Genomic DNA, 24,128 nt, shown 5'->3' with positions numbered 1-24,128 from the left:
CACCTGTGTTTGGTACTGATTGGTGCACACACAGTATAAATATGTAACATCTCACCTGTGTTTGGTACTGATTGGTGCACACATCACAGGGGTACACACAGTATAAATATGTAACATCTCACCTGTGTTTGGTACTGATTGGTGCACACATCACAGGGGTACACACAGTATAAATATGTAACATCTCACCTGTGTTTGGTACTGATTGGTGCACACATCACAGGGGTACACACAGTATAAATATGTAACCTCTCACCTGTGTTTGGTACTGATTGGTGCACACATCACAGGGGTACACACAGTATAAATATGTAACATCTCACCTGTGTTTGGTACTGATTGGTGCACACATCACAGGGGTACGCACAGTATAAATATGTAACCTCTCACCTGTGTTTGGTACTGATTGGTGCACACATCACAGGGGTACGCAAAGTATAAATATGTAACATCTCACCTGTGTTTGGTACTGATTGGTGCACACATCACAGGGGTACACACAGTATAAATATGTAACATCTCACCTGTGTCTGGTACTGATTGGTGCACACACAGTATAAATATGTAACATCTCACCTGTGTTTGGTACTGATTAGTGCACACATCACAGGGGTACACACAATATAAATATGTAACATCTCACCTGTGTTTGGTACTGATTGGTGCACACATCACAGGGCTGAGCACAGTATAAATATGTAACATCTCACCTGTGTTTGGTACTGATTGGTGCACACATCACAGGGGTACGCACAGTATAAATATGTAACATCTCACCTGTGTTTGGTACTGATTGGTGCACACATCCCAGGGGTACACACAGTATAAATATGTAACATCTCACCTGTGTTTGGTACTGATTGGTGCACACATCACAGGGGTACACACAGTATAAATATGTAACATCTCACCTGTGTTTGGTACTGATTGGTGCACACATCACAGGGGTACACACAGTATAAATATGTAACATCTCACCTGTGTTTGGTACTGATTGGTGCACACATCACAGGGGTACACACAGTATAAATATGTAACATCTCACCTGTGTTTGGTACTGATTGGTGCACACATCACAGGGTACACACAGTATAAATATGTAACATCTCACCTGTGTTTGGTACTGATTGGTGCACACATCACAGGGGTACACACAGTATAAATATGTAACATCTCACCTGTGTCTGGTACTGATTGGTGCACACACAATATAAATATGTAACATCTCACCTGTGTTTGGTACTGATTGGTGCACACATCACAGGGGTACACACAGTATAAATATGTAACCTCTCACCTGTGTTTGGTACTGATTGGTGCACACATCACAGGGGTACACACAGTATAAATATGTAACATCTCACCTGTGTGTGGTACTGATTAGTGCACACATCACAGGGGTACACACAGTATAAATATGTAACATCTCACCTGTGTTTGGTACTGATTGGTGCACACATCACAGGGGTACACACAGTATAAATATGTAACATCTCACCTGTGTTTGGTACTGACTGGTGCACACATCACAGGGGTACGCACAGTATAAATATGTAACATCTCACCTGTGTTTGGTACTGATTGGTGCACACATCACAGGGGTACGCACAGTATAAATATGTAACCTCTCACCTGTGTTTGGTACTGATTGGTGCACACATCACAGGGGTACGCACAGTATAAATATGTAACATCTCACCTGTGTTTGGTACTGATTGGTGCACACATCACAGGGGTACACACAGTATAAATATGTAACATCTCACCTGTGTTTGGTACTAATTGGTGCACACATCACAGGGTACACACAGTATAAATATGTAACATCTCACCTGTGTCTGCTACTGATTGGTGCACACATCACAGGGGTACACACAGTATAAATATGTAACATCTCACCTGTGTCTGCTACTGATTGGTGCACACATCACAGGGGTACACACAGTATAAATATGTAACATCTCACCTGTGTTTGGTACTGATTGGTGCACACATCACAGGGGTACACACAGTATAAATATGTAACATCTCACCTGTGTGTGGTACTGATTGGTGCACACATCACAGGGGTACACACAGTATAAATATGTAACATCTCACCTGTGTGTGGTACTGACTGGTGCACACATCACAGGGGTACACACAGTATAAATATGTAACCTCTCACCTGTGTTTGGTACTGATTGGTGCACACATCACAGGGCTGAGCACAGTATAAATATGTAACCTCTCACCTGTGTTTGGTACTGATTGGTGCACACATCACAGGGGTACACACAGTATAAATATGTAACATCTCACCTGTGTTTGGTACTGATTGGTGCACACATCACAGGGGTACACACAGTATAAATATGTAACCTCTCACCTGTGTTTGGTACTGATTGGTGCACACATCACAGGGGTACACACAGTATAAATATGTAACATCTCACCTGTGTTTGGTACTGATTAGTGCACACATCACAGGGCTGAGCACAGTATAAATATGTAACATCTCACCTGTGTTTGGTACTGATTGGTGCACACATCACAGGGGTACACACAGTATAAATATGTAACATCTCACCTGTGTTTGGTACTGATTGGTGCACACACAGTATAAATATGTAACCTCTCACCTGTGTTTGGTACTGATTGGTGCACACATCACAGGGGTACACACAGTATAAATATGTAACCTCTCACCTGTGTGTGGTACTGACTGGTGCACGCACAGTATAAATATGTAACATCTCACCTGTGTTTGGTACTGATTGGTGCACATATCCCAGGGGTACGCACAGTATAAATATGTAACCTCTCACCTGTGTTTGGTACTGATTGGTGCACACATCACAGGGGTACACACAGTATAAATATGTAACCTCTCACCTGTGTTTGGTACTGATTGGTGCACACATCACAGGGGTACACACAGTATAAATATGTAACCTCTCACCTGTGTTTGGTACTGATTGGTGCACATATCCCAGGGGTACGCACAGTATAAATATGTAACCTCTCACCTGTGTTTGGTACTGATTGGTGCACACATCACAGGGGTACACACAGTATAAATATGTAACATCTCACCTGTGTTTGGTACTGATTGGTGCACACATCCCAGGGGTACGCACAGTATAAATATGTAACATCTCACCTGTGTTTGGTACTGATTGGTGCACACATCACAGGGGTACACACAGTATAAATATGTAACCTCTCACCTGTGTTTGGTACTGATTGGTGCACACATCACAGGGGTACACACAGTATAAATATGTAACATCTCACCTGTGTTTGGTACTGATTGGTGCACACATCACAGGGGTACACACAATATAAATATGTAACATCTCACCTGTGTTTGGTACTGATTGGTGCACACATCACAGGGGTACACACAGTATAAATATGTAACCTCTCACCTGTGTTTGGTACTGATTGGTGCACACATCACAGGGGTACGCACAGTATAAATATGTAACATCTCACCTGTGTTTGGTACTGATTGGTGCACACATCACAGGGGTACACACAGTATAAATATGTAACATCTCACCTGTGTTTGGTACTGATTGGTGCACACATCACAGGGCTGAGCACAGTATAAATATGTAACCTCTCACCTGTGTTTGGTACTGATTGGTGCACACATCACAGGGGTACGCACAGTATAAATATGTAACATCTCACCTTTGTTTGGTACTGATTGGTGCACACATCACAGGGGTACACACAGTATAAATATGTAACCTCTCACCTGTGTTTGGTACTGATTGGTGCACACATCACAGGGGTACGCACAGTATAAATATGTAACATCTCACCTGTGTTTGGTACTGATTAGTGCACACATCACAGGGGTACGCACAGTATAAATATGTAACATCTCACCTGTGTTTGGTACTGATTGGTGCACACATCACAGGGGTACACACAGTATAAATATGTAACATCTCCCCTGTGTTTGGTACTGATTGGTGCACACATCACAGGGGTACACACAGTATAAATATGTAACATCTCACCTGTGTTTAGTACTGATTGGTGCACAAATCACAGGGGTACACACAGTATAAATATGTAACATCTCACCTGTGTTTGGTACTGATTGGTGCACACATCACAGGGGTACGCACAGTATAAATATGTAACATCTCACCTGTGTTTGGTACTGATTGGTGCACAAATCACAGGGGTACACACAGTATAAATATGTAACCTCTCACCTGTGTTTGGTACTGATTGGTGCACACATCACAGGGGTACACACAGTATAAATATGTAACCTCTCACCTGTGTTTGGTACTGATTGGTGCACACATCACAGGGGTACACACAGTATAAATATGTAACATCTCACCTGTGTTTGGTACTGATTGGTGCACACATCACAGGGGTACACACAATATAAATATGTAACATCTCACCTGTGTTTGGTACTGATTGGTGCACACATCACAGGGGTACGCACAGTATAAATATGTAACATCTCACCTGTGTTTGGTACTGATTGGTGCACACATCACAGGGGTACACACAGTATAAATATGTAACATCTCACCTGTGTTTGGTACTGATTGGTGCACACATCACAGGGGTAAACACAGTATAAATATGTAACATCTCACCTGTGTTTGGTACTGATTGGTGCACACATCACAGGGGTACACACAGTATAAATATGTAACATCTCACCTGTGTCTGCTACTGATTGGTGCACACATCACAGGGGTACACACAGTATAAATATGTAACATCTCACCTGTGTCTGGTACTGATTGGTGCACACACAATATAAATATGTAACATCTCACCTGTGTTTGGTACTGATTGGTGCACACATCACAGGAGTACACACAGAATAAATATGTAACATCTCACCTGTGTTTGGTACTGATTGGTGCACACATCACAGGGGTAAACACAGTATAAATATGTAACATCTCACCTGTGTTTGGTACTGATTGGTGCACACATCACAGGGGTACACACAGTATAAATATGTAACCTCTCACCTGTGTTTGGTACTGATTGGTGCACACATCACAGGGGTACACACAGTATAAATATGTAACCTCTCACCTGTGTTTGGTACTGATTGGTGCACACATCACAGGGGTACGCACAGTATAAATATGTAACATCTCACCTGTGTTTGGTACTGATTGGTGCACACATCACAGGGGTACACACAGTATAAATATGTAACATCTCACCTGTGTTTGGTACTGATTGGTGCACACATCACAGGGGTACACACAGTATAAATATGTAACATCTCACCTGTGTTTGGTACTGATTGGTGCACACATCACAGGGGTACACACAGTATAAATATGTAACCTCTCACCTGTGTTTGGTACTGATTGGTGCACACATCACAGGGGTACACACAGTATAAATATGTAACCTCTCACCTGTGTTTGGTACTGATTGGTGCACACATCACAGGGGTACACACAGTATAAATATGTAACCTCTCACCTGTGTTTGGTACTGATTGGTGCACACATCACAGGGGTACGCACAGTATAAATATGTAACATCTCACCTGTGTTTGGTACTGATTGGTGCACACATCACAGGGGTACACACAATATAAATATGTAACATCTCACCTGTGTTTGGTACTGATTGGTGCACACATCACAGGAGTACACACAGTATAAATATGTAACCTCTCACCTGTGTTTGCTACTGATTGGTGCACACATCACAGGGTACACACAGTATAAATATGTAACATCTCACCTGTGTCTGCTACTGATTGGTGCACACATCACAGGGTACACACAGTATAAATATGTAACATCTCACCTGTGTCTGCTACTGATTGGTGCACACATCACAGGGGTACACACAGTATAAATATGTAACATCTCACCTGTGTCTGCTACTGATTGGTGCACACATCACAGGGGTACACACAGTATAAATATGTAACATCTCACCTGTGTTTGGTACTGATTGGTGCACACATCACAGGGGTACACACAGTATAAATATGTAACATCTCACCTGTGTTTGGTACTGATTGGTGCACACATCACAGGGCTGAGCACAGTATAAATATGTAACCTCTCACCTGTGTTTGGTACTGATTGGTGCACACATCACAGGGGTACGCACAGTATAAATATGTAACATCTCACCTGTGTTTGGTACTGATTGGTGCACACATCACAGGGGTACGCACAGTATAAATAAGTAACACCTCACCTGTTTGGTACTGATTGGTGCACACATCACAGGGGTACACACAGTATAAATATGTAACATCTCACCTGTGTTTGGTACTGATTGGTGCACACATCACAGGGGTACGCACAGTATAAATAAGTAACACCTCACCTGTTTGGTACTGATTGGTGCACACATCACAGGGGTACACACAGTATAAATATGTAACCTCTCACCTGTGTTTGGTACTGACTGGTGCACACATCACAGGGGTACACACAGTATAAATATGTAACATCTCACCTGTGTTTGGTACTGATTGGTGCACACATCACAGGGGTACGCACAGTATAAATATGTAACCTCTCACCTGTGTTTGGTACTGATTGGTGCACACATCACAGGGGTACGCACAGTATAAATATGTAACATCTCACCTGTGTTTGGTACTGATTGGTGCACACATCACAGGGGTACACACAGTATAAATATGTAACATCTCACCTGTGTTTGGTACTAATTGGTGCACACATCACAGGGGTACACACAGTATAAATATGTAACATCTCACCTGTGTTTGGTACTGATTGGTGCACACATCACAGGGGTACACACAGTATAAATATGTAACATCTCACCTGTGTGTGGTACTGACTGGTGCACGCACAGTATAAATATGTAACATCTCACCTGTGTTTGGTACTGATTGGTGCACATATCCCAGGGGTACGCACAGTATAAATATGTAACCTCTCACCTGTGTTTGGTACTGATTGGTGCACACATCACAGGGGTACACACAGTATAAATATGTAACCTCTCACCTGTGTTTGGTACTGATTGGTGCACATATCCCAGGGGTACGCACAGTATAAATATGTAACCTCTCACCTGTGTTTGGTACTGATTGGTGCACACATCACAGGGGTACACACAGTATAAATATGTAACATCTCACCTGTGTTTGGTACTGATTGGTGCACACATCCCAGGGGTACGCACAGTATAAATATGTAACATCTCACCTGTGTTTGGTACTGATTGGTGCACACATCACAGGGGTACACACAGTATAAATATGTAACCTCTCACCTGTGTTTGGTACTGATTGGTGCACACATCACAGGGGTACACACAGTATAAATATGTAACCTCTCACCTGTGTTTGGTACTGATTGGTGCACACATCACAGGGGTACACACAATATAAATATGTAACATCTCACCTGTGTTTGGTACTGATTGGTGCACACATCACAGGGGTACACACAGTATAAATATGTAACATCTCACCTGTGTTTGGTACTGATTGGTGCACACATCACAGGGGTACACACAGTATAAATATGTAACATCTCACCTGTGTTTGGTACTGATTGGTGCACACATCACAGGGGTACACACAATATAAATATGTAACATCTCACCTGTGTTTGGTACTGATTGGTGCACACATCACAGGGGTACACACAGTATAAATATGTAACATCTCACCTGTGTTTGGTACTGATTGGTGCACACATCCCAGGGGTACACACAGTATAAATATGTAACATCTCACCTGTGTTTGGTACTGATTGGTGCACACATCACAGGGGTACACACAGTATAAATATGTAACCTCTCACCTGTGTTTGGTACTGATTGGTGCACACATCACAGGGGTACGCACAGTATAAATATGTAACATCTCACCTGTGTTTGGTACTGATTGGTGCACACATCACAGGGGTACACACAGTATAAATATGTAACATCTCACCTGTGTTTGGTACTGATTGGTGCACACATCACAGGGGTACACACAGTATAAATATGTAACATCTCACCTGTGTTTGGTACTGATTGGTGCACACATCACAGGGTACGCACAGTATAAATATGTAACATCTCACCTGTGTCTGCTACTGATTGGTGCACACATCACAGGGGTACACACAGTATAAATATGTAACCTCTCACCTGTGTTTGGTACTGATTGGTGCACACATCACAGGGGTACACACAGTATAAATATGTAACATCTCACCTGTGTTTGGTACTGATTGGTGCACACATCACAGGGGTACACACAGTATAAATATGTAACATCTCACCTGTGTTTGGTACTGATTAGTGCACACATCACAGGGGTACACACAGTATAAATATGTAACCTCTCACCTGTGTTTGGTACTGATTGGTGCACACATCACAGGGGTACACACAGTATAAATATGTAACCTCTCACCTGTGTTTGGTACTGATTGGCGCACACATCACAGGGGTACGCACAGTATAAATATGTAACATCTCACCTGTGTTTGGTACTGATTGGCGCACACATCACAGGGGTACGCACAGTATAAATATGTAACCTCTCACCTGTGTTTGGTACTGATTGGTGCACACATCACAGCGGTACACACAGTATAAATATGTAACATCTCACCTGTGTTTGGTACTGATTGGTGCACACATCACAGGGGTACACACAGTATAAATATGTAACCTCTCACCTGTGTTTGGTACTGATTGGTGTACACATCACAGGGGTACACACAGTATAAATATGTAACATCTCACCTGTGTCTGCTACTGATTGGTGCACACATCACAGGGGTACACACAGTATAAATATGTAACCTCTCACCTGTGTTTGGTACTGATTGGTGCACACATCACAGGGGTACGCACAGTATAAATATGTAACATCTCACCTGTGTTTGGTACTGATTGGTGCACACATCACAGAGGTACACACAGTATAAATATGTAACATCTCACCTGTGTTTGGTACTGATTGGTGCACACATCACAGGGGTACACACAGTATAAATATGTAACATCTCACCTGTGTTTGGTACTGATTGGTGCACACATCACAGGGCTGAGCACAGTATAAATATGTAACATCTCACCTTTGTTTGGTACTGATTGGTGCACACATCACAGGGGTACACACAGTATAAATATGTAACATCTCATCTGTGTCTGCTACTGATTGGTACACACAGTATAAATATGTAACATCTCACCTGTGTTTGGTACTGATTGGTGCACACATCACAGGGCTGAGCACAGTATAAATATGTAACATCTCACCTTTGTTTGGTACTGATTGGTGCACACATCACAGGGGTACACACAGTATAAATATGTAACATCTCACCTGTTTGGTACTGATTGGTGCACACATCACAGGGGTACACACAGTATAAATATGTAACATCTCACCTGTGTTTGCTACTGATTGGTGCACACATCACAGGGGTACACACAGTATAAATATGTAACATCTCACCTGTGTTTGGTACTGATTGGTGCACACATCACAGGGGTACACACAGTATAAATATGTAACATCTCACCTGTGTTTGCTACTGATTGGTGCACACATCACAGGGGTACACACAGTATAAATATGTAACATCTCACCTGTGTTTGGTACTGATTGGTGCACACATCACAGGGGTACACACAGTATAAATATGTAACCTCTCACCTGTGTCTGCTACTGATTGGTGCACACATCACAGGGGTACACACAGTATAAATATGTAACATCTCACCTGTTTGGTACCGATTGGTGCACACATCACAGGGGTAAGCACAGTATAAATATGTAACATCTCACCTGTTTGGTACCGATTGGTGCACACATCACAGGGGTACACACAGTATAAATATGTAACATCTCACCTGTTTGGTACTGATTGGTGCAAACATCACAGGGGTACAAACAGTATAAATATGTAACATCTCACCTGTGTATGGTACTGATTGGTGCACACATCACAGGGGTACGCACAGTATAAATATGTAACCTCTCACCTGTGTTTGGTACTGATTGGTGCACACATCACAGGGGTACACACAGTATAAATATGTCATCTCACCTGTGTTTGGTACTGATTGGTGCACACATCACAGGGGTACACACAGTATAAATATGTAACATCTCACCTGTGTTTGGTACTGATTGGTGCACACATCACAGGGGTATGCACAGTATAAATATGTAACATCTCACCTGTGTTTGGTACTGATTGGCGCACACATCACAGGGGTACACACAGTATAAATATGTAAAATCTCACCTGTGTTTGGTACTGATTGGTGCACACATCATAGGGCTGAGCACAGTATAAATATGTAACATCTCACCTGTGTTTGGTACTGATTGGTGCACACATCACAGGGGTACGCACAGTATAAATATGTAACATCTCACCTGTGTTTGGTACTGATTGGTGCACACATCACAGGGGTACACACAGTATAAATATGTAACCTCTCACCTGTGTCTGCTACTGATTGGTGCACACATCACAGGGGTACACACAGTATAAATATGTAACATCTCACCTGTTTGGTACCGATTGGTGCACACATCACAGGGGTAAGCACAGTATAAATATGTAACATCTCACCTGTTTGGTACCGATTGGTGCACACATCACAGGGGTACACACAGTATAAATATGTAACATCTCACCTGTTTGGTACTGATTGGTGCAAACATCACAGGGGTACACACAGTATAAATATGTAACATCTCACCTGTGTATGGTACTGATTGGTGCACACATCACAGGGGTACGCACAGTATAAATATGTAACCTCTCACCTGTGTTTGGTACTGATTGGTGCACACATCACAGGGGTACACACAGTATAAATATGTCATCTCACCTGTGTTTGGTACTGATTGGTGCACACATCACAGGGGTACACACAGTATAAATATGTAACATCTCACCTGTGTTTGGTACTGATTGGTGCACACATCACAGGGGTACGCACAGTATAAATATGTAACATCTCACCTGTGTTTGGTACTGATTGGCGCACACATCACAGGGGTACACACAGTATAAATATGTAAAATCTCACCTGTGTTTGGTACTGATTGGTGCACACATCATAGGGCTGAGCACAGTATAAATATGTAACATCTCACCTGTGTTTGGTACTGATTGGTGCACACATCACAGGGGTACGCACAGTATAAATATGTAACATCTCACCTGTGTTTGCTACTGATTGGTGCACACATCACAGGGGTACACACAGTATAAATATGTAACATCTCACCTGTGTTTGGTACTGATTGGCGCACACATCACAGGGGTACACACAGTATAAATATGTAACCTCTCACCTGTGTTTGGTACTGATTGGTGCACACATCCCAGGGGTACACACAGTATAAATATGTAACATCTCACCTGTGTTTGGTACTGACTGGTGCACACATCACAGGGGTACGCACAGTATAAATATATAACATCTCACCTGTGTTTGGTACTGACTGGTGCACACATCACAGGGGTACGCACAGTATAAATATGTAACATCTCACCTGTGTTTGGTACTGATTGGTGCACACATCACAGGGGTACACACAGTATAAATATATAACATCTCACCTGTGTTTGGTACTGATTGGTGCACACATCACAGGGGTACACACAGTATAAATATGTAACCTCTCACCTGTGTCTGCTACTGATTGGTGCACACATCACAGGGGTACACACAGTATAAATATGTAACCTCTCACCTGTGTCTGCTACTGATTGGTGCACACATCACAGGGGTACACACAGTATAAATATGTAACATCTCACCTGTGTTTGGTACTGATTGGTGAACACATCCCAGGGGTACACACAGTATAAATATGTAACATCTCACCTGTGTTTGGTACTGATTGGTGCACACATCACAGGAGTACACACAGTATAAATATGTAACCTCTCACCTGTGTCTGCTACTGATTGGTGCACACATCACAGGGGTACACAGTATAAATATGTAACATCTCACCTGTGTCTGCTACTGATTGGTACACACATCACAGGGGTACGCACAGTATAAATATGTAACATCTCACCTGTGTTTGGTACCGATTGGTGCACACATCCCAGGGGTACACACAGTATAAATATGTAACATCTCACCTGTGTTTGGTACTGATTGGTGCACACATCACAGGGGTACGCACAGTATAAATATGTAACATCTCACCTGTGTTTGGTACCGATTGGTGCACACATCCCAGGGGTACACACAGTATAAATATGTAACATCTCACCTGTGTTTGGTACTGATTGGTGCACACATCACAGGGGTACACACAGTATAAATATGTAACCTCTCACCTGTGTCTGCTACTGATTGGTGCACACATCACAGGGGTACACAGTATAAATATGTAACATCTCACCTGTGTCTGCTACTGATTGGTACACACATCACAGGGGTACGCACAGTATAAATATGTAACATCTCACCTGTGTTTGGTACCGATTGGTGCACACATCCCAGGGGTACACACAGTATAAATATGTAACATCTCACCTGTGTTTGGTACTGATTGGTGCACACATCACAGGGGTACGCACAGTATAAATATGTAACATCTCACCTGTGTTTGGTACCGATTGGTGCACACATCCCAGGGGTACACACAGTATAAATATGTAACATCTCACCTGTGTTTGGTACTGATTGGTGCACACATCACAGGGGTACACACAGTATAAATATGTAACCTCTCACCTGTGTCTGCTACTGATTGGTGCACACATCACAGGGGTACACACAGTATAAATATGTAACATCTCACCTGTGTTTGGTACTGATTGGTGCACACATCACAGGGGTACACACAGTATAAATATGTAACATCTCACCTGTGTTTGGTACTGATTGGTGCACACATCACAGGGGTACACACAGTATAAATATGTAACCTCTCACCTGTGTTTGGTACTGATTGGTGCACACATCACAGGGGTACACACAGTATAAATATGTAACATCTCACCTGTGTCTGCTACTGATTGGTACACACATCACAGGGGTACACACAGTATAAATATGTAACCTCTCACCTGTGTTTGGTACTGATTGGTGCACACATCACAGGGGTACACACAGTATAAATATGTAACATCTCACCTGTGTTTGCTCCTTCCTGAGCTGTTTAAGTATCGCTATGTTGTCAGAGTCATTTAGTCTTTCACTCTGGAGTTTATTCACAGTGGCTGAGGTCTGGGATATACAGCCCTTTATGGCTTTATCTCGACTTGTGTGAGCCTCTCGAAGCTAAAGGAGCAAAGAGAGGGAAGGAATTAATGCCGCAGGAAACAGCCTGAACCACCCATTTATTGCCACATTTGCATGCAACGGAATAAAGAAGTTAATGACAATTTAACATAAATATATTCTCTCTCTCTATATATCTATATAATCATAATTCTTCAAAGTACTGCCGAGCTATTTCATAAAGAATTGATTTGTCAATGACAGGGACACTAAACTCACAATTAAGATAGAGCAGAAATTTTAAGCAACTTTCTCCTGTTAAGTTTAGTCAGTCCACGGGTCATCCATTACTTATGGGATTATATCTCCTCCCTAACAGGAAGTGCAAGAGGATCACCCAAGCAGAGCTGCTATATAGCTCCTCCCCTCTACATCATACCCAGTCATTCTCTTGCACCTAACTAATAGATAGGACGTGTGAGAGGACTGTGGTTGTTAAACTTAGTTTTTATTTCTTCAATCAAAAGTTTGTTATTTTAAACGGCACCGGAGTGTGTTGTTTCTTCTCAGGCAGCATTAGAAGAAGAATCTACCTGAGTTTGTCTATGATCTTAGCGATCGTAACTAAGATCCACTTGCTGTTCTCGGCCATTCTGAGGAGTGAGGTAACTTCAGAACAGGGGATAGCAGGCAGGGTTCACCTGCAAGGAGGTATGTTGCAGTATATTATTTTCTAAGGAATGGAATTGACTGAGAAAATACTGCTAATACCGATGTAATGTAAGTGCAGCCTTAAATGCAGTAGTAGCGACTGGTATCAGGCTGATATGTATGTATGTATACTCAGGTATTTCTGGGGAATGGAATTTCACTAAGAAAATACTGTCTATATTTAAGTAATATTTGAGCCTACACTGCAGTGAAAGCGACTAGCAGCAGGCTTATTAATAACATTTCATAATTTCATTTTTAAAACGTTTACTGGCATGTTAATCGTTTTTTCTGAGGTACTTGGTGATAAAACTTTATGGGCATGATTTTTACCACATGGCTGTCGTTTGTTTCTGAATAAAATCAGTTTACTGAGCTTCCCCACTGTTGTAATATGAGTGGGAGGGGCCTATTTTAGCGCTTTATTGCGCAGTAAAAATTTAGTCACAGTCTTCCTATTTCTTCCTCCATGATCCAGGACGTCTCTACAGAGCTCAGGGGTCTCCAAAACTAGTTTTGAGGGAGGTAATCACTCACAGCAGACCTGTGATAGTGTGTTTTGACTGTGATAAAAACGTTAATATTAAATTGTTATCCGTTTTTTGGGTATTAAGGAGTTAATCATCCATTTGCTGGTGGGTGCAATCCTTTGCTAACTTAATACATTTACTGTGAAAAATTGGTTGCTATAACTATTTTGGTTCATTGTTATTTCAACTGTGACAGTTTTTTGTGCTTCTTAAAGGCACAGTAGCGTTTTTTATATTGCTTGTAAATTTATTTAGAAAAGTATTTCCAAGCTTGCTAGTCTCATTGCTAGTTTGTTTAAACATGTCTGACACAGATGAATCTCTTTGTTCACTATGTTTAAAGGCCAATGTGGAGCCCAATAGAAATTTGTGTACTAATTGCATTGATGCTACTTTAAATAAAAGCCAATCTGCACATGTAAAGAAATTATCACCAGACAACGAGGGGGAAGTTATGCCGACTAACTCTCCTCACGTGTCAGTACCTTCGCCTCCAGCTCAGGAGGTGCGTGATATTGTGGCGCCAAGTACATCAGGGCGGCCCATACAAATCACTTTGCAAGACATGGCTAATGTTATGACTGAAGTACTATCTAAATTGCCAGAATTTAGGGGTAAACGCGATCACTCTGGGGTAAGAACAGAGTGCGCTGATAATAATAGAGCCATGTCTGATACTGCGTCACAATTTGCAGAACATGAGGACGGAGAGCTTCATTCTGTGGGGGACGGATCTGATCCAAGTAAACTGGACTCAGACATTTCAAATTTTAAATTTAAGCTTGAGAACCTCCGTGTATTACTAGGGGAGGTATTAGCGGCTCTGAATGATTGTAACACGGTTGCAATTCCAGAGAAAGTATGTAGGCTGGATAAATATTTTGCGGTACCGGCGTGTACTGACGTTTTTCCTATACCTAAAAGGCTTACAGAAATTGTTAACAAGGAGTGGGAAAGACCCGGTGTGCCTTTTTCACCCCCTCCTATATTTAGAAAAATGTTTCCAATAGACGCCACCACACGGGACTTATGGCAGACGGTCCCTAAGGTGGAGGGAGCAGTTTCTACTCTGGCTAAGCGCACCACTATCCCGGTGGAGGATAGCTGTGCTTTTTCAGATCCAATGGATAAAAAGTTAGAGGGTTACCTTAAGAAAATGTTTGTTCAGCAAGGTTTTATATTACAACCCCTTGCATGCATTGTGCCTGTCACGGCTGCGGCGGCATTCTGGTTTGAGTCTCTGGAAGAGACCCTTAGCACAGCTCCATTGGATGAGATTATAGACAAGCTTAAAGTCCTTAAGCTAGCTAATTCATTTATTTCTGATGCCGTAGTACACTTAACTAAACTCACGGCTAAGAACTCCGGATTCGCCATTCAAGCGCGTAGGGCGCTGTGGCTTAAATCCTGATCAGCCGATGTGACTTCTAAATCTAAATTGCTTAACATTCCTTTCAAAGGGCAGACATTATTCGGGCCCGGTTTGAAAGAAATTATCGCTGACATTACTGGAGGTAAGGGCCATGCCCTGCCTCAAGACAGGGCCAAACCAAGGGCTAAACAGTCTAATTTTCGTGCCTTTCGTAACTTCAAGGCAGGAGCAGCATCAACTTCCTCCGCTCCAAGACAGGAAGGAACTGTTGCTCGCTACAGACAGGGCTGGAAACCTAACCAGTCCTGGAACAAGGGCAAGCAGGCCAGAAAGCCTGCTGCTGCCCCTAAGACAGCATGAAGTGAGGGCCCCCGATCCGGAAACGGATCTAGTGGGGGGCAGACTTTCTCTCTTCGCCCAGGCTTGGGCAAGAGATGTCCAGGATCCCTGGGCGTTAGAGATCATATCTCAGGGATATCTTCTGGACTTCAAAGCTTCTCCTCCAAAAGGGAGATTTCATCTTTCAAGGTTGTCAGCAAACCAGATAAAGAAAGAGGCGTTTCTACGCTGTGTACAAGACCTTTTACTAATGGGAGTGATCCACCCAGTTCCGCGGTCGGAACACGGACAAGGGTTTTATTCAAATCTGTTTGTGGTTCCCAAAAAAGAGGGAACCTTCAGACCAATCTTGGACTTAAAGATCCTAAACAAATTCCTAAGAGTTCCATCGTTCAAAATGGAAACTATTCGGACCATCTTACCTATGATCCAAGAGGGTCAGTACATGACCACAGTGGATTTAAAGGATGCCTACCTTCACAAGGATCATTACCGGTATCTAAGATTTGCCTTCCTAAACAGGCATTACCAGTTTGTAGCTCTTCCCTTCGGGTTAGCTACAGCTCCAAGAATCTTTACAAAGGTTCTGGGCTCTCTTCTGGCGGTACTAAGACCGCGAGGAATAGCGGTAGCTCCGTACCTAGACGACATTCTGATACAAGCGTCAAGTTTCCAAACTGCCAAGTCTCATACAGAGTTAGTTCTGGCATTTCTAAGGTCGCATGGGTGGAAGGTGAACGTAGAAAAGAGTTCTCTATTGCCACTCACAAGAGTTCCCTTCTTAGGGACTCTTATAGATTCTGTAGAAATGAAAATTTACCTGACGGAGGACAGGTTATCAAAACTTCTAAATGCTTGCCGTGTCCTTCATTCCATTCAACACCCGTCAGTGGCTCAATGCATGGAGGTAATCGGCTTAATGGTAGCGGCAATGGACATAGTACCTTTTGCACGCCTGCATCTCAGACCGCTGCAATTGTGCATGCTAAGTCAGTGGAATGGGGATTACTCAGATTTGTCCCCTATGCTAAATCTGGATCAAGAGACCAGAGATTCTCTTCTATGGTGGCTTTCTCGGCCACATCTGTCCAGGGGGATGCCCTTCAGCAGGCCAGATTGGACGATTGTAACAACAGACGCCAGCCTGCTAGGTTGGGGCGCAGTCTGGAATTCCCTGAAGGCTCAGGGATCATGGACTCAGGAGGAGAGACTCCTTCCAATAAACATTCTGGAATTAAGAGCAGTTTTAAATGCTCTTCTGGCTTGGCCTCAGTTAGCAACTCTGAGGTTCATCAGGTTTCAGTCGGACAACATCACGACTGTGGCTTACATCAACCATCAGGGAGGGACAAGATGTTCCCTAGCGATGATGGAAGTCTCAAAGATAATTCGCTGGGCAGAGTCTCACTCTTGCCACCTGTCAGCGATCCACATCCCAGGCGTGGAGAACTGGGAGGCGGATTTCCTAAGTCGCCAGACTTTTCATCCGGGGGAGTGGGAACTTCATCCGGAGGTGTTTGCCCAACTGCTTCATCATTGGGGCAAACCAGATCTGGATCTCATGGCATCTCACCAGAACGCCAAGCTTCCTTGTTACGGATCCAGGTCCAGGGACCCGGGAGCGGTACTGATAGATGCTCTGACAGCACCTTGGGTTTTCAACATGGCTTATGTGTTTCCACCCTTCCCGATGCTTCCTCGATTGATTGCCAGGATCAAACAGGAGAGAGCATCGATGATTCTAATAGCGCCTGCGTGGCCACGCAGGACCTGGTATGCAGATCTAGTGGACATGTCGTCCTGTCCACCATGGTCTCTGCCTCTGAGACAGGACCTTCTGATTCAGGGTCCTTTCAAACATCCAAATCTAATTTCTCTGAGGCTGACTGCATGGAGATTGAACGCTTGATTCTATCAAAGCGGGGATTCTCGGAGTCAGTGATTGATACCTTAATACAGGCTAGGAAACCTGTTACCAGGAAAATTTACCATAAAATATGGCGTAAATACTTATATTGGTGCGAATCCAAGAGTTACTCATGGAGTAAGGTTAGGATTCCTAGGATATTGTCTTTTCTACAAGAAGGTTTAGAAAAGGGCTTATCTGCTAGTTCGTTAAAGGGACAGATCTCAGCTCTGTCTATCCTTTTACAAACGTCTGTCAGAAGTTCCAGACGTTCAGGCTTTTTGTCAGGCTTTGGCTAGGATTAAGCCTGTGTTTAAGACTGTTGCTCCGCCGTGGAGCTTAAACTTAGTTCTTAACGTTCTGCAAGGTGTTCCGTTTGAACCCCTTCATTCCATTGATATCAAGCTGTTATCTTGGAAAGTTCTGTTTTTAATGGCTATTTCCTCGGCTCGAAGAGTCTCTGAGTTATCGGCCTTACATTGTGATTCTCCTTATCTGATTTTTCATTCAGACAAGGTAGTTCTGCGTACTAAACCTGGGTTCTTAGCTAAGGTAGCCACTAACAAGAATATCAATCAAGAGATTGTTGTTCCATCATTGTGCCCTAACCCTTCTTCAAAGAAGGAACGACTTCTGCACAATCTGGACGTCGTCCGTGCCCTGAAATTTTATTTGCAGGCAACTAAGGATTTTAGACAAACTTCTTCTCTGTTTGTCGTTTATTCTGGACAGAGGAGAGGTCAAAAAGCTTCGGCTACCGCTCTCTCTTTTTGGCTTCGTAGCATAATACGTTTAGCCTATGAGACTGCTGGACAGCAGCCTCCTGAAAGGATTACAGCTCATTCTACTAGAGCTGTGGCTTCCACTTGGAATGAGGCCTCTGTTGAACAGATTTGCAAGGCTGCAACTTGGTCTTCACTTCACACTTTTTCAAAATTTTACAAATTTGACACTTTTGCTTCTTCGGAGGCTGTTTTTGGGAGAAAGGTTCTACAGGCAGTGGTTCCTTCCGTGTAAAGATCCTGCCTGTCCCTCCCGTCATCCGTGTACTTTTAGCTTTGGTATTGGTATCCCATAAGTAATGGATGACCCGTGGACTGACTACACTTAACAGGAGAAAACATAATTTATGCTTACCTGATAAATTAATTTCTCCTGTAGTGTAGTCAGTCCACGGCCCGCCCTGTTTTTTACGGCAGGTCTAAATTTTAAATTAAACTCCAGTCACCACTGCACCCTATAGTTTCTCCTTTCTCGTTTGGTTTCGGTCGAATGACTGGGTATGACGTAGAGGGGAGGAGCTATATAGCAGCTCTGCTTGGGTGATCCTCTTGCACTTCCTGTTAGGGAGGAGATATAATCCCATAAGTAATGGATGACCCGTGGACTGACTACACTACAGGAGAAAGGAATTTATCAGGTAAGCATAAATTATGTTTTCTAATGTACTCCTATTATCAATTTGTCTTTAATCTCTTGGTATCTTTCTTTAAAAAAGCAGGATTGAAAGCTTAGGAGCCGGCCCATTTTAGGTTCAGGACCTGGGTAGCACTTGCTGATTTGGTGGCTAAATGTAGCCATCAATCAACAAGTTCTATCCAGAGTGCTGAATCATAAACAGGCAGGCTCCTAAGCTTTCATTCCTGCTTTTTCAAATAAAGATACTAAGAGAATGAAGAAAAAATTAATAGGAGTAAATTAGAAAGTAGCGCAGAAATTTTAAGCAATCTGAATCATGAAATAAAAAAAAAAAAGTGTGGGTTTAGAGTCCCTTGAAAACCAAAACTATTCTCAGTACTCAGGGCAAGTTCATTCATACATTAATTTGTAATAATATTTACTATGCTAAGCAAGAGCCTATAGCAGTAACATAGCAGTGGATTTCAGTGAATGAGTAAAGGTAAACCTGATACAAAGTAACACAACTCTGTAAAGCAGCCTCTTTCCTTCCCTGTCTCCTTACTGTATCACATGTAAAGTAGGAAGATAAAAGGAAGCAATGTGTACTGACATCCATCTGATTATGTGTCCATTTTTATTTGAATAGCCATATTCATATACACAGAGCTTTATTTGCAGCAGTATAAAAAGGCAAATACGTGTTCATTACATTAAAAAACAGGACCGGAAATCAGAGCATAATATATAGTGACCGAGCAGCTCTGTTTAGGTCTGCGACAAGCTCTAGCTTCTGAAAGGATAATGGAAACCAACAGCAACATTTGTTCAGGCTGTATCTGACACCCAGCATGTGTAAGATGTTGCAGTGGCGGTCATACTTTGTGTCTAGTGATCTCAGATGTGACGCCATTTACAATCTGCCAACTAGACGAAGCAGTGTAGGGTCCTTTATCAGGCTATATATGGCTGCCACCATTCCCTCCCACACCCTTACATGCTTGTTGTTAACAGGGCTACCATCATGGGGTGAAAGAGGTGTGTGTGTGAGTGAGACAGATAGAGAGTGAGAGAGACAGAGCTCTAAAAATGTTTTAAAAAATAGTTGTGCTGGCCTCATGGGGCACCAGTGGACCCCTGACAGGAGTCACCTCTTTCACCCCATGATGGTAGCCCTGTTAACAACAAGCATGTAAGGGTGTGGGAGGGAAGAAAGAAGAAAGAAGAAGAAAGAAAAACTCTTACAGTTTTGCTTTTAATTCTAGCTGTGTGTAACAGTGTTTGTTTCTGTAATTCACCCTTTGGACCTGCACCCAGACAGGCCCGGGGTTAAAGGGCCACTAAACCCAAAATCTTTCTTTCATGATTCAGATAGAACATACAAATTTAAACCACATTACAATTTACTTCTATTATTTGTTTTGCTTAATTTTTTAGATATCCTTAGTTGAAGAAAAAGCAATGCACATGGGTGAGCCAATCACATGAGGCTTCTATGTGCAGCAACCAATCAGCAGCTACTAAGCATATCTAGATATGGTTTTCAGCAAAAAAATATCAAGAGAATAAAACAAATTAGATAATAGAAGTAAATTAGAAAGATGTTTAAAAATGCATTTTCTTTCTAAATCATGAAAGAAAAAATGTGGGTGTCATGGCCCTTTAACTGCCTGTGACTCTGCAAATAGTGTAGCTTTATGTGAGTGTGATAGCAACCAAAGCCTCCTGAGAGTGTTTCTGTGGGTGTCTGTGTTTATGTCTTTGTGCTTTTGTTGGTGTCTGAGTGTGTATGTATTTTTTCCTCTGGGTGTCTCTGTGAAGGTGTGTGCATGCATGTCTTTGTGCATTTTCTGTGGCTGTCTCTGTGAGGGAGGATGTGTGTGTGTTTTCTGTGGATGTCTCTGTGAGCTTGTGTGTATACATGTCTGTGTGTTTTCTGTGGGTGCCTCTCTGTGTATGTGTGTGTTTTCTGTGGGTGTCTGTGAGTGTGTATGTCTGTGTTTTCTGAGGCTGCCTCTGTGGGTGTTTCCTTGGGTGTATGTGCAAGTTTGTGTGTTTGTGTGTCCTTTGTCTGTTCCTTTTAGGACATTTTGACCTTAATACTAGTTATTCACATCTTTCTACAGACTTTGAGACTAATAAGACCTTTCTCAAAGTCACCAATCCACCCCTTAAAGGGACAGTAAACCTTAAAAATAATGTTATATAATTCTGCACATAGTGCAGAATTATATAACATTATTTAAGTGCTATAGTTCTAATAGCCTTTTTTATCTTTAAATATGTAAAAATTACGGCGCTTTTACAGACCCGCTCTCTGCTCTCTGCTGAGCGGGTCTGTAATATTTAGTCAGCGCATCAGGCCAGCTGTATAGTCACAGCCCTGCCCGACCGTGCCATAAGACTAAGTGCAGCTCGCTGCTGTGACTGACTAAATATTACAGACCCGCTCAGCAGAGAGCAGAGAGCGGGTCTGTAAAAGCGCCATAATTTTTACATATTTAAAGAGAAAAAAGGATATTAGAACTATAGCACTTAAATAATGTTATATAATTCTGCACTATGTGCAGAATTATATAACATTATTTTTAAGGTTTACTGTCCCTTTAAGCTTTAAATGATTGTTTAGGCAGTTCAGGGCCCTTCCTTTCAGTCACTGCATGCTGTTGTCATCATATAGTTTGCATCTTCCTTGACACAAAGATAATCAGAACTCCATATTTTGTTTTGTAAATCTCCTTTTTTGACAAAACTGTAGTCTACCTCATTACTTGTCAGGTCAATGTAAACAAGTACTGAGTGTCTGTGTGGGTGTCTGTGTGTTACTACCTTGACAACATTTCCAAGTTTGAGTACACTTAAGAATAAAGTGCATATATGTTTTAGTCACTTGGTAAAAAATTGCACATGTCAATGGGGGGGGGGGCTGATCAATGGTTAAAGGGACAGTCTGCACCAGAATATTTATTGTTTTAAAAGATAGATTATCTCTTTATTACCCATTCCCTAGTTTTACATAACCAACACAGTTATATTAATACACTTTTTACCTCTGTGATTATCTTGTATCTAAGACTTTGTAAACTGCCTCTTATTTCAGTTTTTTTGACAGGCTTGCATTTTAGCCAATCAGGGTGGGTTCCTAGGAACTCCACGTGCATGAGCACTGTGTTATCTATATGAAACACATTAACTAACGCCCTCTAGTGGTGAAAAACTGTCAAAATGCCCTGAGCAAAGAGGCAGCCTTCAAGGGCTTAGAAATTAGCATATGAACCTCCTAGATTTAGCTATAAACTAAAAATACCAAGAGAACAAAGCAAAATTGGTGATAGAAGCAAATTGGAAAAGTGTTTAAAATGACATGCCCTATCTGAATAATGAAAGTGTGTTTTGGACTAGACTGTCCCTTTAAGTAATGAGCCCCAAAATTTCTAGTGGCGGCCCTAGTTGTGAAATAAAAAAAATAAAAAAGAAACAAGATTTTTTTTAGAATCAATTTCTCCATTTAGCCGTGTCTCCGCTAGATACTCTGTCCCCTCCTCTTCTACTGATGTGTGACAAGTATAACTGACAAATGTTTATTCTTTCTAGACTTCATAATGTTTACGGAATTTGTATTTTTTACATTATAGTTTTTTTAACAAAATAAACTGTGTGAAAAATATGTGAAAATGTATACGGTAGCACAAGCCCATCAGTGAAATATCCCAAAGAAACAGTTTGTTGTCCAATCATAAATTACAGTATTTGTTTGTGTAATAAATGTTTTGAGCTCTTCAACCAATTAGCAAACGGCCAGTAAACAAGCACGCAGTGCCAGAGTCATGAAAATAAACAGCTTTAGCATACCCTGTATACCCTAGCAAACAGTAACATCAATAAAAAAAACCTAAAGGGAATAATTTTTTTTTTTTATTTTTTTTTTATTGATGTTACTGTTTGCTATGGATTTTTGATGTCAAATCCTTTAGACTTTGCTCATGCTGTTTTAGCTGTTTTTTGCTTTTTATTTTTTGACCATTCACACATATTTATATATATATATCCACGTCTGACTTTGTTTTGCTTTTTATATATGTGGTTATTTTTTTATATATGTGGTTATTTTTTTATATATGTGGTTATTCACAAGGAAGTCTGGATGATACATCACTGCTAATATTATTTTTGCATTGTAACACATATTTTTTGGATTTTTTCTGAATTGTTTTGTACTTCACCTCACACCATTGCACATCAATTTTGAGGATACACCGACGGATACACGTGAACTTTTTCAGCACTAACTGGATTTTGCTTTTTTTTTTTTTATCTGGAACTTATTATTTGGACACTTATTTGTTTTACACAGTCTATTATTACACCCCTTGTTGAGCCATTGCTTTTATTCACAGTTTTTGTACCAATTTCATATCTTTATGTATTTAGAGGTTTATATTGTAATTCCCACGATGCTCTTGCACTCTGTACGTGCCTTCTAACACTAGGCCACTACTGTAGATATCTTTTAGTTAGACATGGATCCATGTTTCTAGTTTTACTGATTTTATTACTGTTGTGTAAATGTTATGCATTAAACTGTACTGATTTTTTAGCCTAGCCTATTTAGCTGATCTAGCGCTTACTCTCTCCGTTTAAGTATCTCTATTAGGTTAGCCTACTAGGA

At 41.8% G+C, this 24,128-nt stretch overlaps 1 protein-coding gene across 2 annotated transcripts in view; it reads right to left on the bottom strand.

Moving 5' to 3' along the window:
- The window catches only part of MIX23 (mitochondrial matrix import factor 23), a 67,402-nt gene that overhangs the window by 25,104 nt on the left and 18,170 nt on the right, over positions 1–24,128 (bottom strand). For both annotated transcript variants that reach the window (XM_053704522.1, XM_053704521.1), the window contains one exon: positions 13,117–13,263. In XM_053704522.1, the coding sequence (XP_053560497.1) occupies positions 13,117–13,263 (147 nt within the window). The remainder of the gene's footprint in view (positions 1–13,116; positions 13,264–24,128) is intronic.

This window comes from Bombina bombina, chromosome 3 (genome assembly GCF_027579735.1).
Source record: "Bombina bombina isolate aBomBom1 chromosome 3, aBomBom1.pri, whole genome shotgun sequence".
Taxonomy (NCBI): Eukaryota; Metazoa; Chordata; class Amphibia; order Anura; family Bombinatoridae; genus Bombina; species Bombina bombina.
Note: the sequence above shows the minus strand (reverse complement) of the source record. Positions and strands in the feature narration are given on the sequence as shown.